Source organism: Rhinolophus hipposideros (assembly GCF_964194185.1).
Source record: "Rhinolophus hipposideros genome assembly, chromosome: 20".
NCBI lineage: Eukaryota > Metazoa > Chordata > Mammalia > Chiroptera > Rhinolophidae > Rhinolophus > Rhinolophus hipposideros.
In genome coordinates, this window is record NC_138066.1 from 10,700,599 (window position 1) to 10,716,015 (window position 15,417).

At 54.5% G+C, this 15,417-nt stretch overlaps 2 protein-coding genes across 10 annotated transcripts; one reads left to right on the forward strand and one right to left on the reverse strand.

The window, feature by feature from the left end:
• The first annotated feature begins 200 nt into the window (after positions 1 to 200).
• DVL2 (dishevelled segment polarity protein 2) lies at positions 201 to 8,056 on the forward strand. 4 transcript variants are annotated; one of them, XM_081028099.1, is made up of 15 exons: positions 201 to 644; positions 2,914 to 2,983; positions 3,307 to 3,452; positions 3,583 to 3,680; positions 3,812 to 3,947; positions 4,063 to 4,153; positions 4,293 to 4,362; positions 4,456 to 4,595; positions 4,686 to 4,762; positions 5,385 to 5,452; positions 5,625 to 5,753; positions 5,869 to 6,000; positions 6,129 to 6,308; positions 6,698 to 6,916; positions 7,043 to 8,056. In XM_081028099.1, exons 1-15 carry the CDS (start codon positions 451 to 453, stop codon positions 7,489 to 7,491), a joined length of 2,199 nt encoding a protein of 732 aa, XP_080884225.1. In that variant the 5' UTR covers positions 201 to 450; the 3' UTR covers positions 7,492 to 8,056. The 4 variants fall into 4 exon arrangements, with proteins under 4 accessions (XP_080884225.1, XP_080884227.1, XP_080884224.1 ...); XM_081028101.1 differs by having other exon boundaries at positions 214 to 644; positions 3,320 to 3,452; XM_081028098.1 differs by having other exon boundaries at positions 224 to 644; positions 3,583 to 3,692.
• Positions 8,057 to 8,125: 69 nt separating this feature from the next.
• ACADVL (acyl-CoA dehydrogenase very long chain) lies at positions 8,126 to 13,494 on the reverse strand. 6 transcript variants are annotated; one of them, XR_013991893.1, is made up of 20 exons: positions 13,337 to 13,473; positions 13,171 to 13,246; positions 12,834 to 12,899; positions 12,677 to 12,749; positions 12,529 to 12,593; positions 12,289 to 12,423; positions 11,741 to 11,885; positions 11,355 to 11,484; positions 11,138 to 11,263; positions 10,573 to 10,771; positions 10,205 to 10,309; positions 9,675 to 9,761; positions 9,528 to 9,590; positions 9,326 to 9,427; positions 9,154 to 9,251; positions 9,002 to 9,066; positions 8,836 to 8,908; positions 8,676 to 8,748; positions 8,509 to 8,584; positions 8,126 to 8,434 (listed from the first exon to the last, which is right to left on the reverse strand). XR_013991893.1 is itself a non-coding variant. In XM_081028104.1 (20 exons), the coding sequence occupies exons 1-20, from the start codon at positions 13,381 to 13,383 to the stop codon at positions 8,294 to 8,296; spliced, it is 1,953 nt and encodes a 650-aa protein (XP_080884230.1). In that variant the 5' UTR covers positions 13,384 to 13,494; the 3' UTR covers positions 8,126 to 8,293. The 6 variants fall into 6 exon arrangements, 3 of the variants coding, with proteins under 3 accessions (XP_080884230.1, XP_080884228.1, XP_080884229.1); XR_013991894.1 differs by having other exon boundaries at positions 13,331 to 13,473; XR_013991895.1 differs by having other exon boundaries at positions 13,322 to 13,473.
• Positions 13,495 to 15,417: the final 1,923 nt, after the last annotated feature.

A 15,417-nucleotide genomic window follows, 5' to 3' on the forward strand; every position in this document is an offset into this window, starting at 1 on the left:
GTCGGTTGCCTGCCGGGTGAGAGCAGAGGCCAGTTGAGCCAGGGTACTCGGAGGACGCAGGTGGGGACACATTTAGGGGCGGGGCCATTGAGGGTTAGGAAACCGTTGCCCAAAGCAGCGATCACGTGGCGGGGGCTCTGGGAGGGGCCGGCTCGATCACATGATCAGCAGGTCACGTGGCGGTTACGAGGATGGGGTGGGACGGCTTGGGTCACGTGGCATGGAGGTGGGCGGGGCACTGAAAGGTGTTCACGGCGGCGGCCGAGTACGCGGCTCTGGGTCGCGGCCCGCGGCCCGCCACCCGGCCGACCCCCGCCTTTCTCCTATATCTCTCGCATTGGGGCGGTCCTGTGCGCGCTCGCTCGTCGGTTTGCGGGTGTGCGCAGGCGCGGCGGGGGAGATTAGCTCTGTTGGGTGGGCGGCGGAGCCCGAGAGCGCGCGGGCGAGACCATGGCGGGCAGCGGCGCGGGGGGCGGTAGTGTCGGGGAGACGAAGGTGATTTACCACCTGGATGAAGAAGAGACTCCCTACCTGGTGAAGATCCCCGTCCCCGCCGAGCGCATCACCCTCGGCGATTTTAAGAGCGTACTGCAGCGACCCGCCGGTGCTAAGTACTTTTTCAAGTCTATGGATCAGGATTTCGGGTGAGCGCGAGGCCTAGACTGGGGCTGATGGGGTCTGTGCTGGAGTTGATTGGGCAATATTGAAGGGCACAGGCCTGGTCTGGTCCATTTTTTGGGCTATAGTGGATCAGATTGTACTAGGCTGGGGTAGATTGGATATCCCAGGACGGACAAGGTTATTATGCTTGCACAGATTGAGGCGTACGGAGCTGTAGGACAGACTGGGCTATACTAAACCAGACTAGAGAAGATTAGGCTATACTGTAATAGAGTGGGGCGCACTGGTTTATTTTGGGATATTTTAGACTGCTGAGGTAGATTAATCTATTGTCTGACAGTTTAGTACATTCTGAGCAGTCCTGTAATACACAAGGATATTGTGGGATACTGTGGAATCTTAGATTGAGCTATATTAGGTCAACTTGGGACAGTCTGGCCTATACTAGGGCAGCCAGGATTGTTTTGGGACATTCTAGTCTGTATTAATGCAGAGAGTGCTGCATTGGGATGTTCTAGAGTAGATTAGGCTATCCTGGAGAAACTTGGGCCATTCTGGTCTCTACTGGGTTTTATTGATTGATCTTAGTTTGTACTGGGGCCTAATTTTTGTTGGGACACTCAGGAGAGGATAGACAGAACTGTTGGGGTCTCTGCTAGTACAGACAGCCGTTTGGGGATAGTGTAGTTTATATTAGTGCAGATAGCTAGCTCCATGTGGTGACATTCTAGGCTGTGCTAGAATAGATTGGGTTATCCTGGTGTAATTTGGGACATTCTGGGCTAGACTGGGACTTGGGACATTCTGGGCTACACTGGGACTTTAAATGATGCAGAGTAAGCCCTTTTGTGTTTATAGCCTCTGGGACTGAACTCTCTGGGTTCTCAACTTCAGCTCTTGGAAGCAGGCTGAATTAGGCTGGGATAGCCTGGGTTCTAGGAGAGCTGAATAGACTGGGCTCTGTCTAGAAAGATTGTTGATCTTGGGAAAGTGATACTGGTTTGGGAGTTACCTTGGATTTAAATCAAGGTTCTTCTATTTGTCAGCAGTGTAATTGGGCAATGTTTAAAACTTCTGTGCCTTGATCTTATCTGTGAAACGGAGATAATCAGAGTAAAATGCTTAGTACAGGTGCATGGCACACAGTAAAGTCTTGGTTAGTGGTAATTGTCAGTACTGAGTCTGACTAGTCCATAAACTAGGTTATAGTAATACAGAATGGAATAACTTGGCAGGCTGGGCTATGCTGAGACTGGATTATGTTGTGAGGAATACAACATATGCTGAGACAGATTGGTAGTGACTGGGCTGTGTTGTCACAACTGAAAGCAAATGGGATTAAGTTAGCATATATCCAGGCTTCTAGAACCATATTAGGCTAAATAAAGGGTTAATTAGACAGGATGGCCTAATTTGAGGGTGAGGATGTGTATATGTGAGAGAGCTTCTGTTCAGGGCAGAGAGCCTTGGAGTTCATATGTATGTTCCTTTAGTCAACTGGTGTTCAATGGTATTTACCAAGCATCGGGTACTTTGCTGTGTGGCCAAGACATCATATTGAACAAAATAGGCATTAATGATTTCATGTGGTGGTTTGAAAAGAAGAGGCAAGTCCAGTCCATCACAAGAAACCCAGGGGACAGGTGACCCCAGGGCTAAGCTTTGGGGTCTGTCAGGAAGACTAGATTGCATGGTGCAGAGTTTTGTGCCAGGTGAGGCACAGGGGAATGGAAAGCTGGGCCTCACCTCCCCTTGGGAGCTCTCAGCCTAGTGAGAAAGTACCATTCTTTGGTCTAATGGGTATTTTTACCTAAGCAAAACCAGCACACTTAGCTCTCTGGAAGCGAGTTAGAGAAAACTAAGAAAAGCATAAGAGTAGAGACTTAGATGAGAACCAAAGACTTTTTTTGGGGAAGTGTGTGAGGAACAGGGTTGAAGTTTGGGGGAGGCTGCCAGCAAGGCTCCTCACATTTGACAGATATTTTGGGCACCTGGGGTAACCTTAGGAGATGGACTTTGAAATTGGACTGAGAGGTTTGAATCACACTCGAGATCTTTGGAGCAGCATTGAGCCCCTGAGGATGAGCTGGGGAGAGAAGGAGAAATAAGGAAAAGGTATTGAGTTTGGAGATGTCTTAGGTGTAAGAGCAAAGTGTTTTAGTGTAAGAGAAGAGGACTTGGACAGGATAGGAGAACATCAACATCCTTGAGCTGGATAAAAATTGGGAGAAACTTTGGGGATGCAAGTGGGGGGAGCTAGTCCAGGCTCACTTTCATCCCGTCTCTTAACAGGGTGGTGAAGGAAGAAATTTCAGATGACAATGCTCGCCTTCCCTGCTTCAATGGAAGGGTGGTCTCCTGGGTAAGGGGCCCTGGCTCTGAGGGTCCAGTCCCTCCTGCATCACTACTAAGCTCCTCCAAGCTTCTCTCTGGCTTTGTAGCCCAACTGTTGTGTAGTTGTTGGAGGCCCTGGCTCTTTGCTTCCCTGCCTATTTGGAGAGAGCCAGCTGAAGCCCCTCAGCCTTCTCCTCCTGGAGCCTCTTGCTACTGCTTTTCTGTGCTTTTCTCCAGGCTCTCTCAGACCCTGTCTCCTTTTCTAGTCCTTTACGTCACTCCGATCTCGTATGCCTCACTTCCCAATTGAACCAGTTTTGTTTTGTTTTTTAATCACTTACACCCTTCTAGCTTGTATCATCAGATAACACCCAACCTGAGATGACGCCCCCAGCCCAAGAGCCTCGGACAGAACTGGCACCTCCACCCCCACCATTACCCCCTTTGCCACCGGAAAGGACCAGTGGCATTGGGGACTCCAGGCCTCCATCCTTCCAGTGAGTCTTTGGGATTCTTGAATCCAGGGAAGGGAGGTGAAGATGGAATCCAAGCCCCTTGTGTGGGGAAGCCAAGGATTTAGAGCCCTTTCCCACTGGCTCAGGTTGGCAACCATCTCTGCCCATCTAGCCCTAATGTGTCCAGCAGCCGGGAAAATCTTGAGCCTGAGACGGAAACAGAATCAGTAGTGTCTCTGAGGCGGGAGCGGCCTCGCAGGAGAGACAGCAGTGAGCATGGCGGTGAGGGGGGCTGGGCCCTCCCAGGTTGACTGGAGTTGGGAAGGGGTTGGGTCAGACCTAAGCCTTGATGAGGGTAAGGATCATCAGGCCTGGTTCCTGAAGTTCCTGTTCATACTCAGCTGGGGGCCACAGACCCAGCGGCCCCTCCAGGCTGGAGCGCCACCTGGCTGGGTACGAGAGCTCTTCCACCCTCATGACCAGTGAGCTGGAGAGCACCAGCTTGGGGGACTCAGATGAGGATGACACCATGAGCAGGTATGGTTCCACAGATCTCTCCCCAGGGCACCAGCCCCTTCAGCCAATCCTTTCATCTTTCTCTTGGCCATGACCACCTCCACCTGCAAGTACTCCCTTCCCAACCTCCTGACAGGTTCAGCAGCTCCACGGAGCAGAGCAGTGCCTCTCGCCTCCTCAAACGCCACCGGCGGCGGAGGAAACAGCGGCCACCCCGTCTGGAGAGGGTGAGGGGCTGTCATGGGACCTTGGAGAAGTTGGGGGCCTGGGATTTGGTTTAGGGGGTACAAGGGCACAGACAGAATCCCAGGGCTTGTCCCTGGGTTGTTGAAGACAGTCTAGCTTCTTTCCCTTTTCCCACCACAGACCTCGTCCTTCAGCAGCGTCACCGATTCCACCATGTCTCTCAACATCATCACAGTTACACTCAACATGGGTATGGAGGGAGCCTGGGGCTGGGGGGCTGATCTCCAGAGCTTGGGGGTCATGTGGCTTGGGCTTCCCCTCATCACATGGACTCCCTCCACAGAGAAGTACAACTTCCTGGGCATCTCCATTGTGGGCCAAAGCAATGAGCGGGGAGACGGGGGCATCTACATCGGCTCCATCATGAAGGGTGGGGCCGTGGCAGCCGACGGGCGCATCGAGCCAGGGGACATGCTTTTGCAGGTGTGCTGGGGCAGGGCCACCAGCGCCAACTCGGGCAGGGGCTCTCAGCCTCTCCCGCCCTATCTCTGACCCACTTCCTCTCCCTTTCAGGTGAATGACATGAACTTTGAGAACATGAGCAACGACGATGCGGTGCGGGTGCTGAGAGACATTGTGCACAAGCCAGGGTGAGCCTTTGAGCTGCTCTCAGTTCCTCAATCCTCTTGTCTTTGCGTTTTCACCTTTTGTTTTATAGTTTTCAAAAGTAGCGAAACAACACGCAACTAGAAAGTACATGACACAAAAAACGTGATGTAATGAGTAATTCTAGAGTGAATGAGTTCCGCTGTCACCACTGCCTAGATCATGAAATAGAAGATTGCTGATACCGTAAAAGTTTCCCCCAGTGTCCCTTTCGACCCCCACCCTCCTCACTGTCCCTAGGGGTAATCACTCTCTGGATTCTTTGGTCATCACTGCGATAAAATCTGCGCTTCATTTGGTAGTTTTACCACCCATGCACGTATACTTGAACAACAGTTTACTTTTACCTGTTTTGGGGCTTTCTCTGAATGGAACTGTACAGCGTGTACTTTCTTGTCTGACTCAGCAGTATGTTTTTAAGAGTTAGCCATGTTGGTGAGTCACTCCCATTGTGGAGCCTTCTACCCTCACCTTCTCGGGCCCAGCCATGTCTGCTCTTTTCTTCCCTCCCTTTCTGTCCCTCAACCCATTCTCATTCCAGGCCTCCGCTCTCCTGAGGGCACTCTCTTCACCCCTGCTTGACTGGCCTTCTCCTCTTCCCCACAGCCCCATCGTGCTGACTGTGGCCAAGTGCTGGGATCCCTCTCCCCAGGCCTATTTCACTCTCCCCCGAAGTGAGTGGTACTTGGGAGGGCCTGCAGCGGAGAGGATGAGAGAACTGGGATCTGAGGCTGGGCCCCTAGGCTATGGGGAATGGATGGAGGAAGATCAAATCTGAGTCAGGGAGGGACAGGGTGGCTCTCTGGGACTGGGAAGTGATCATCTTGGTGGTTTTCTCTGTCTCAGATGAGCCCATCCAGCCAATTGACCCCGCTGCCTGGGTCTCTCACTCCGCTGCGCTGACTGGCACCTTCCCAGCCTATCCAGGTTCCTCTTCCATGAGCACCATTACATCTGGGTCCTCTTTGCCTGATGGTGAGCCCCCAGGCCTACCTAATTCTACTTCCTCCAGACAGTCCCCCAGCAGTGTTATGATCCCATCTTTCTTTGGTGCTAGGCCCTGCCTCTGATTCCCTACTTCTCTTGTCAGGCTGTGAGGGGCGGGGTCTCTCCATCCATACAGACATGGCATCTGTGACCAAGGCCATGGCAGCTCCAGAGTCTGGACTAGAAGTTCGGGACCGCATGTGGCTCAAGATAACCATCCCTAATGCCTTTCTGGGTATAGCTGGGCCCTGGGCAGGTGGCATGGGAAGGAGAGGGGGCCAAAGCTGGGAAGGGCTCAGGCAGGAGTGAGGCAGGAGTCAAGGAATAGAACCTGAGACCCTTTTCTGCTCTGGGTGATCCCAGGATCGGACGTGGTAGACTGGCTCTACCATCACGTGGAGGGCTTTCCTGAGCGGCGGGAGGCCCGCAAGTATGCCAGCGGACTGCTCAAGGCGGGCCTTATCCGACACACCGTAAACAAGATCACCTTCTCTGAACAGTGTTATTACGTCTTTGGAGACCTCAGTGGTGGCTGTGAGAGTTGTGAGTGCCCCTCTCCAACCCTAGACTTTGCCCAGAAACCAGCCAGGGCCACTGTGGACTGTTGAGCAGCATGTGTCCTGCACTAGACCCTAGCACTGGCCAATGACACATGTTCTGCTGGACAAGCTGTGCGCGAGGTACAGGGCTATGTCTGCGGCGGGGAGGGGGCGCCTCTACCTGAGTCTCATAAAAGCATATTGTACTTGTGGCCCTGGCTGACTTTTTGCCCTGATAGCGGTAACAAGTGGGGAATTTCCTGTTGGAGGCCTTCATTGTAACCCCCATTATGGATTGTTCTGGGGAAACAGTTCCCAATTCATCTTCATTCAATGTCTTGGTGTCCTGGCCTCTCGAAGCAGTGATTCTTAGTCTCTTCTCTTACTTTCCAGACCTAGTCAACCTGTCTCTGAATGATAATGATGGCTCCAGTGGGGCTTCGGATCAGGACACCTTGGCTCCTCTACCTGGGGCCACCCCTTGGCCTCTGCTTCCCACCTTCTCCTACCAGTACCCAGCCCCGCATCCATACAGCCCCCAGCCCCCACCCTACCATGAGCTCTCGTCCTACACCTATGGTGGAGGCAGTGCCAGCAGCCAGCACAGTGAAGGTAAGTAACTGCCAGATAGAAGGGTGGGGAGCTAGGGGAAACCAGGGAGGAGCGGCAGAAGCAGGGGCTAGGGAGGCTGAGGGACCCTGGGCTAGGACTCAGTTGTTCCCTCCTCTCCCCCAACAGGGAGCCGGAGCAGTGGGTCCACACGAAGCGATGGGGGGGCAGGGCGCACAGGGAGGCCTGAGGAGCGGGCCCCTGAGTCCAAGTCTGGCAGCGGCAGTGAGTCTGAACCCTCCAGCCGGGGGGGCAGCCTTCGGCGGGGTGGGGAACCTGGTGGCACTGGTGATGGGGGCCCTCCCCCTTCCAGGAGCTCATCAGGCGGTGCTCCCAATCTCCGAGCCCACCCAGGGCTCCATCCCTATGGACCCCCCCCTGGTATGGCCCTCCCGTATAACCCCATGATGGTGGTCATGATGCCCCCACCTCCCCCACCAGTCCCTCCAGCAGTGCAGCCCCCAGGGGCTCCTCCAGTCAGAGACCTGGGCTCAGTGCCCCCAGAGCTGACAGCCAGCCGACAAAGCTTCCACATGGCCATGGGCAACCCCAGTGAGTTCTTTGTGGATGTCATGTAGAGCCCACTGGGGCCATGGCGGACCTCTACCCTCGGCCTGTCCAGTCCATGCTTGGTGCTCCTGTCCTGTGATGGGGTGTTTTGTCATTCACGTGCTTGTTGCTCCTCCAGTGGTGCCTGGGCTCAGCCTGTCCTGTGGGCTGCTGCCAGCTGTGAGATTGTTGCCACTGTGACACTTACCAGCAGTGCCTGGTTCCTCCCCCTCCCCTCGGGGGTGTACAAGGGACCTTTGGTTATTTTTAGCTTTATTGTTTTTTGTAAGCCTTTTGGGGGATTAAAATAGACTTTCCTACATTTTTTGGACTATTTTTTTAGTAGGCATTTCCTCTTTTATATGAAGAATCCCCGTCTCCTGGGCCCTTCTCTTAACCCCAAAATGTGACCTCCTACTCCATTCAGTCAGCTCTGTCCTGCTACCCTGGGAGGAGGGGGGGGGCTTGGTCACCCTTGACAGCAGTCAAAGCTGGGGTATTTGGTATTTGGGGGGCCATGTAGCTGCTTTTGTTACTCTATTTATTTTAGTCACTTATATAAAACACCAAATAAAGCAATAGGGGCAAACTCCCGTTCCTCTGGCTCCTTTCTTTGGGAGGGAGGCAGGCACTGAGGGAAAGGACTGAGTGAGACACAGTAGCAAAGCATGACTCGGTTAGATTTTATTTGTGAGACAGTGAGTATTCCCAGACAGTAGGCACAGTCCTGGGGCGAGGCCCCTTTAAGGCAGACCTGGGGCCCACAGGAAAGAGGCCTGGGCTTTGGCTTGAGAGAAGGCACATTCCTGGCCAGGCCCTGGCTGGGAGTATTCAGAAGCCAAGGGGGTTGCTGGTGACCACGCCACCGCGCTCCACCAAGGCCTTGGAGATGCTTTTGAAGTTACGGAAGAGCTCCTGCTGCTGGGGGTCAGACTGCAGAGCAACCATGTTCTCCCGGATCCGGGCTGCAGCCTGAGGAGAGGGAAGGAGGGGTTCAGGCCTATGCCTTGAGCCCCCCACCTGCCCTTGGCAACTCTGAATCTCACCTCAATACACCAGCTGTCACAGAGCATTTTCTCATGCTGGGCTGTGGGGTGGCCCTCACTCAGGGACCTTGAGGCCCTGGTGGGAAACAGGAGGAAGAAATAAATTTGGACTGTGACCCTAGCCCAGGACCCCCCTGCAGCTCAGTCCTCCTACACTGCCTCCTCACCTGGAAAGAACCACCACCATGGCATAGAGGTCAATGGCACTGTCTGCCAGACGCTGCAGCACAAACTGTTCATCTGTCAGGTAGATGGGATAGGGGGTGGTGGGTGTTAGTCAGAGGGAGAGGAGAAGGAGGGGGTGGGAATGGTGTAGGGCTTACTCACTGACAATCTCCTTCTTGTGTTTTATCAGCTTGGCCTCCACCACAGTGGCAAACTGCTCCAGAGCCTGCACTGCCTGAGGAGATGAGGAAGGCGCCCTGGGCTCAACGGGGGCCCAGACCCATCAGCTCTTAACATAGGCTGTCCCCCCCAAGCCTTGACTACTTACCAGTTCACCACTCCGACTCAACTCTGGGTGGATGATGCCACTGAGACTCAGGCCACTGCCCAGCCCTGCCCGCCTTAGAGGAAGGGGGAGTGACTGGTTAGTTGCCTTATATCGCCTTGCCCTGGTCTGGCCTGGCCTAGCCCCAAGCTTACCGCCTCAGCTGTTTGCCTGCCTCTCCTAGCAGGAGGCCAGCATTCCCAAAAGGATTCTTTAGAGCATTGCCAAGCCCAGAGAGTTCCTTTCCTTTGTCCTGTCGGGGAGGAAGGTCAACAGTCAGGACTCCCTGTCCTTTCCACCTCCCCCTGCAATTCTTCTCCCTCTTACCATACAGCCTTGCAAAGCCACAAACAGCCGGAGAATGTCATTCGTCCCCTCAAAGATCCGGAAGATACGAAGATCTCGGAGCACGCGTTCTACCCCAGGCTCCTAGCACAGGGGAAGACAGATCACATGCCCCTGCTGAGATATGCATGCCTACTTCTCCCAGCCCAATTGTGGCTGCCCCTGGCAGAGAACTATCCTGTACCTTCATGAAGCCCATGCCCCCCATGATTTGGATGCATTCATCTGTCACCTTCCAGGCTGCCTCCTAGGGAAAAAGAATCACATTGGATTGTTTTTGGAGCCGAGCTCCCGAACTGGGCCCTCCCTCCCTGCAGTCCTGGGACCTCACCGAGCCAAAGATTTTGCTGATGGCGGCCTCTAGTTGGAAGTCTGTGGATCCCTGGTCCATGTTGGCACTCACCATGTAAGCCATGGACTGAGGTTGCGTGGTTGGGACATGGGAAGGAAAACAGCTGCATCAACTCTACCTGATCACCCAGATCTCCAAGACCAGATCTGCCCCAGCTCCCTGTGGTCCTTGCCTTCACCTTCTAACTCCACATCAGGCATGTTGAAATATTTGGTCCCCTGAGCCAGTTCATCAGGGCTTCCAGACATTTGACTTCTTAAAAGGAGTGAAGCGGTAATGGTGGGTGTGGGGGTAGAATAAATTTCAGGTACCTCTGGAAGCACCTCAGCAGAACAGCATGGCTCCTCCCCTTCTGCAGCAGCTGAGCTGACTATGCCTCCCCGCATCCCCTAGGGCATTGGTGTAAAGCTGGAGACCCACTGCCCCAGGTGCTGCTGGGGGTTGTAGTCCGACCCAACTGGGAAGAAGGCCACAGGGCTCTGGGGAGAAGATCGTGGGAGGACCCTCACCTCTGTCACATACTGGAGCATAGCCATCCGGGCCAGTTTCTCCTGGATCACCCCAAAGTTGTGAATTTTCTCCCCAAACTGGGTACGATTAGCAGCATGATCCACCTGGAAGAGGACATCTGTTTCCCACTGTGGTTCTGTAGTCCTCCCAGAAGAGGTGCTGGGCTGGGCTTGTATGGCTAGGCTTTGGCCACAGCCAGGAAGAGTTCAGTCTAGGCTGGCTGGGGGACCTAAGCTATCAGGTCTGGCGCTGCTGTTGGGGGGAAGGGTCTCTGGTGACAGGAGTGCCTGCAAGGCAATGGACACATGGGAAAGGAGACAGGGTAACTTAGATTCAGGCTAGCTACAGACCCAAGCAGGGTACTCACCGCCTTAGCAATGATGCCCTTCATGGTGCCTGCAAGGGCTGCAGCCATGCCAAACCTTCCATTGTTGAGAATGTGCATGGCAACCTTGAAGCCGCCCCCCACCTCGCCCAGCACATTCTCTGATGGCACTCGTACTCCATCAAAGTACACCTCTGCCGTGTTTGAGGCCTTGATGCCCATCTTCTTCTCAGGGGGTCCACTGACAGGGCAGAGCAGAGAAGCAGAGGTGTGTTCAACAAGTTGCAGAGAAAACTGCCCCTTCGTTCTTTATGAATCAGTAAGGAACTATAATTCCCACGCTAGCCTGTAAGAGGGTACAGGCAACAATTCCCTGCATGCCCAGAGGGCTGAGTAGGCCTGACTGTTCTACTGCCATGTGTTGGGCTCACTGGTTGCTGGAACCAAAGCTTTAGATCAGTTTCATACGTAAGTCCCAAAGGGAACATGCTGTCCAGCTGCTTTGGCTTTTGCACAAATCCTCAGGGTGACCTCTAACAGCCGTCTGCCCTAGAGTTCAGTACTGACCCCTCCCTGGCTCAGTCTCTTCTTCCCCAGGCTCACTCACTGGGTAACACCTCCAAAGGCCCTCTCCACAACAAAAGCTGTGATCTTCTCCTTCACAGCCCCTGTGGCTGCATCTGTAACTGGTGTCTTGGCAAAGACTGTGAAGATCTCAGCCAGGCCCCCATTACTGTGGAAAAAAGGGTAATCAGGGCATGCAGGACAGCAGTGGGGCCTAGAATTGGGCAGAGATGGAGAGGAGGGGAGAAATGGAAGATTACCTGATCCAAATCTTGCTTCCATTGAGAGTGTAATATTTTCCACAGGGGCTGGGCACAGCTGAGGTTCGGATGGAGGCTGCATCTGACCCACTTGAGGGCTCCGTTAGACAGAAAGCCGCTAAAGTCTCCCCTGTTGGGCAAAGAGCTCCTTTATGCTGGGCCCATTGCTGCATTGAAGGCCCCTCAGTGCCCCCCCTCCCCGTTACCCCTTAACACCTCTGGTAGTATTCAGTTTCTTCCCATTTCCATGCCAGCACCCTGTGATGCCTTCCCAGAACAGCCCCCAACCCACACACCCAACTATGTGGTGGCTAAGTAGCCCCAGCCTAATTGGTGTCGAGCCCAGGACACCCCCCAATCCCTAGGGCCTCGTAGGCCTGTCTCACCTGATGCCAGTTTGGGGAGGTATTTTTCTCTCTGTTTCTTCGTGCCAAAGAGCAGGATACCTTTGAAACCGATGCTTTGATGGGCCCCCAGGGTGATGCCCACACCAAGGTCATACATGCCCACGATCTCCACCAAGCGGGCATACTGGAGGAAAAGAGGGCATCTGGGGCTGTAACTGGCTGCATGCAGACCTACCCTTAGCAGGAAAAGTGGGCAAGAGGGCACGCCCTGATCTGGGCATCCCCACACAGTGTGTAGAGAGGAAGACCATGGCAGAGAAGGACACTGGCTGGCTGGTGTCCGTACTACCCTTACGTAAGGCAGTACCCACCTTAGAGATTCATTAGGATTTGGGAACCTGGGTGACGTCCATGGCCCTAGGGGACTGCATGTAGTTTGGTGGTGTGTGTGGAGCAGGAGGGTATACACATTGGGAGAGTCAGCAACCCATAGACCACCAGATGCTTGGCAGAGACCTTAGCCCCAGGGTTGAGGGAGGAGCTGAATCTGGGATACTGGGAAGTGACTGAGGGGCTGGCTCCCTCACCTGGGTGTTGCAGAGGCCCACGCCACCCAGTTCACTGGGCACTTGCAGACCAAAGGCCCCCAGCTCCTTGAGGCCCTGCATGGTGGGCTCCTCCACCTGCTCCAGCATGTCATTCTTGGCAGGATCATTCACCTCCTGGGGAAGTCACAATATCCCACATCCAGGCTCCTTTTGAGCTTCTTAACCTCTCCCAACCCATAGAGGACCATACCCTCTTTCCCAGCCCCAGTAATTCCTCACCTCGAAAAAACGGGACACAGGCCCCACCAGCTCTTTGAGAAACTGCATCTGCTCCTCGTTGAGCACTGCAGGGCAGCAGGCATGGGCGGTCAGGCCAGGCAGGTCAGGGGAACCCACCTGCCCCCGCCTGTCTCTGACTAACCCTTACCTGACGGGTATGGGAACACCTGATCCGTGGTGAGCTGGCCCTTGAACATCCCCACAGCAAAGGACTTAGATTCCTGCGCCAGGAGAAGGGGGTTTCAGGGAGCTGGCTGAGGTGGGTCCACCCCTCGCTTAGCTCCTCCAGGCCTTGGGTCACATACCGCCTTGGCCCGTTTCTCCCTGGTCGAAGCCTCAGAAGAGAGAGAATCTGACTTGTCCAGAACCGCCTGGGGAAAGGGATAGTTAGCGTGGCCGGGAAAGGGCTACCCAAGTGCCGGGGAGAGCTAGGTGCCGGGGAAGGGCGGATCCGGCGACCTTTCCCCTAGTTTCGTCCCCAGGCACCCTGGCCTGCCCTTTCCCCTACTTTTTGTGCCAGGCCAGTCGGCAGGTGACTGGCACTAAGAGGGAGACCCTTGTCGACGTTAGGGAGGTGGGAGACGCCTCGGACGCCCACCCCGAGCATCCCTCTTCCACCGTCCCAAAGCCGCCGTCACCTACCTGAGTGGCGCCATTGGCATAAGGTCGTCGGGCAGGACATGGCTGGGGCTGCCCCAGGAGAGAACAGGGCCGCGAGCTGTGGAGAGTTGGGGGTTCAGTCCTGGCCGGGTCCCCAGGCCCGCTGCCCCCATCCCTCCCGGCGTATACACACCTCCCGCACCCCAACCTCAGCAGCTGTCGCCCCACTCTCGGAGCTGTCCTCGCTGCCTGCATCTCTGAACCGCTCCGGCTGTCGCTGCTTTGAGCTCTGACCTAACGCTCTACTCCCGTCAGCCAAGGTCTGGGTCCCCCCACCTCTGACTCATCCTCCACAATGCCCCGGGAGGCGGGCGGAGCTTTCCGGCCGCCGGGGCATGCTGGGAGCTGTAGTTCCGAGTGCTTCTGAGTCCTGCATTCTGGTTGACCTAGGGTGATCTCCAAACGTCCCTTGTCTCCCCAAAACTCCTTTCTTCCGTCTGTCCGAACTAGAGAGTAGTCCTCAGAAGGCGTGATGGGATAGGCTGGGACTGACGAAGTTGGAGCTTAGGGAACTGCAGCCAGAGCGATGTAGGGTAGACTGAAAGGAGGACTTCCCAAGAAGAGTTGGAAAGGAGAGGTGGGAAGAGAGAAGTATAAATAGAGGCAGCGGCATAGAAAGACGACTCTGGGATCTCTCAAAGTCCATCTCCACAAAAGGGAGAGGAATGGCGGGGTGGGGGACTCGAACTGGGGTGTGAATGTCCTAAGCATATTCTCCTGAGACCTAGGAAGTATCACTAACTCTGGAAACACCTAAATTTTCACAGTAGCAAGGACTTCCTCTTCCCTCCTGGAGTACATTGCCTCCCATGTAGGGCCACTGAGACCTTCCTCAACATCTGACTCTCTCTCTGCAACCCCTTCCTTCCTGAGACCATGTGCTCAGGCTAGACCTCTGGGTAGATGGAGTCTTCCCAGGCCTGAGAAGAACTATAGGAATTCTCATGTTTCCACACTCTTCCACACTTCTCTAGTCTTGCGTCAACATGTCCCAGGTAATTTATGCCCCTCTTTCTGCCATTCCCACTGGGGACAGACACTGGAGGAGAGAGAGCTGGGCTCAGTTTCCTTTATTTTTGAGCTATTGGGGCCTCCTTGGGGGTGACTCTCGTTCTCAGTCCCTTAGGAAAGTATGGCTAAATTGTGCCTGGCTTTGGGAAGAGGGGCCCAGGGTATGTGGAACAAGGTGGTGGTGGAGGTGCCTGAGGACCTAGGGAAGAATGGGACATCGCTGGCTTTGTTCTGAGAATGCTTATTTGACCTAAGAGCTAGAATTGGGTGGGGAGAAGGCAGCTCAGCTCTAATCCTGGGGGATGAGGGAGATTAAAGTGAGAGAAGAGAGAGATGTCAGAGAGACCAAGAGGTGAAAAATAGAAGTCCTTGTGAAGCAGAGGCCTGGGGGTGGAATGTGGGGCTGAGATTCAGGATTCTTCTCCCTTACCTTTCCATAGAGTCTGGGGTGAAAGGGCAAAGGCTGGGAAAGATGAGGTGAGTGAGGGCATTGGTCTCTCTTCCTTGTTCTAATTCGCCCACCCTCACTTGCATTTCACCAGCTCCCAGGTCAGCCCTCTGGCTCTTGGCTCCCCCACTATTGCGATGGGCACCCCCTCTCCTCACAGTGCTGCACAGTGACCTTTTCCAGGCTTTGCTGGGTGAGTAGTCCCAATTTTCTGAGGGGCTATGGTGGAATGGTCTGGCCTAAGCTCGTGAGGGCAATTACTGAACTTGGGGGTTGGTTGGGAGCCTGGAGATTATTTGGTCCAAGCAGGAGTTTCATACAGGGGTCATCCTAACAGTGTCCCTCCCTGAGGGACTATCCACTAGCCTTGGCTGGAGGAGCTCCTCCCTTACCAGAAAGAAGGAAGCGAAGTGATGGCAGGGGTGGTCAGGGAGGCAGGGGTGGGGGAGGGTAACGCAGTGCTGTTCCTGTGACAGACATCCTGGACTATTATGAGGCTTCCATCTCAGAGAGCCAGGTAAGGGGGTGAGGGTGGGGGCCTGACTTCCTGAGGGAGTAGGCAGGGTTGAAGGGGTAAGCAAAGTACTCCTGATATTGAACTGAGACTTTGGGATCCTGGGGACAAAATCCTGAGTTAGGGGCACAAAGAATGCACTATCCTTTCCTTTAGCCCCTTCTGCCTCTTGCTTCCTCCTTTCCTTTGCCTGCCCCCATTTCTGGCACTAAAGAGTACAGGATATAATTACTTTTCGGGTTTCCTTCTGTGAATC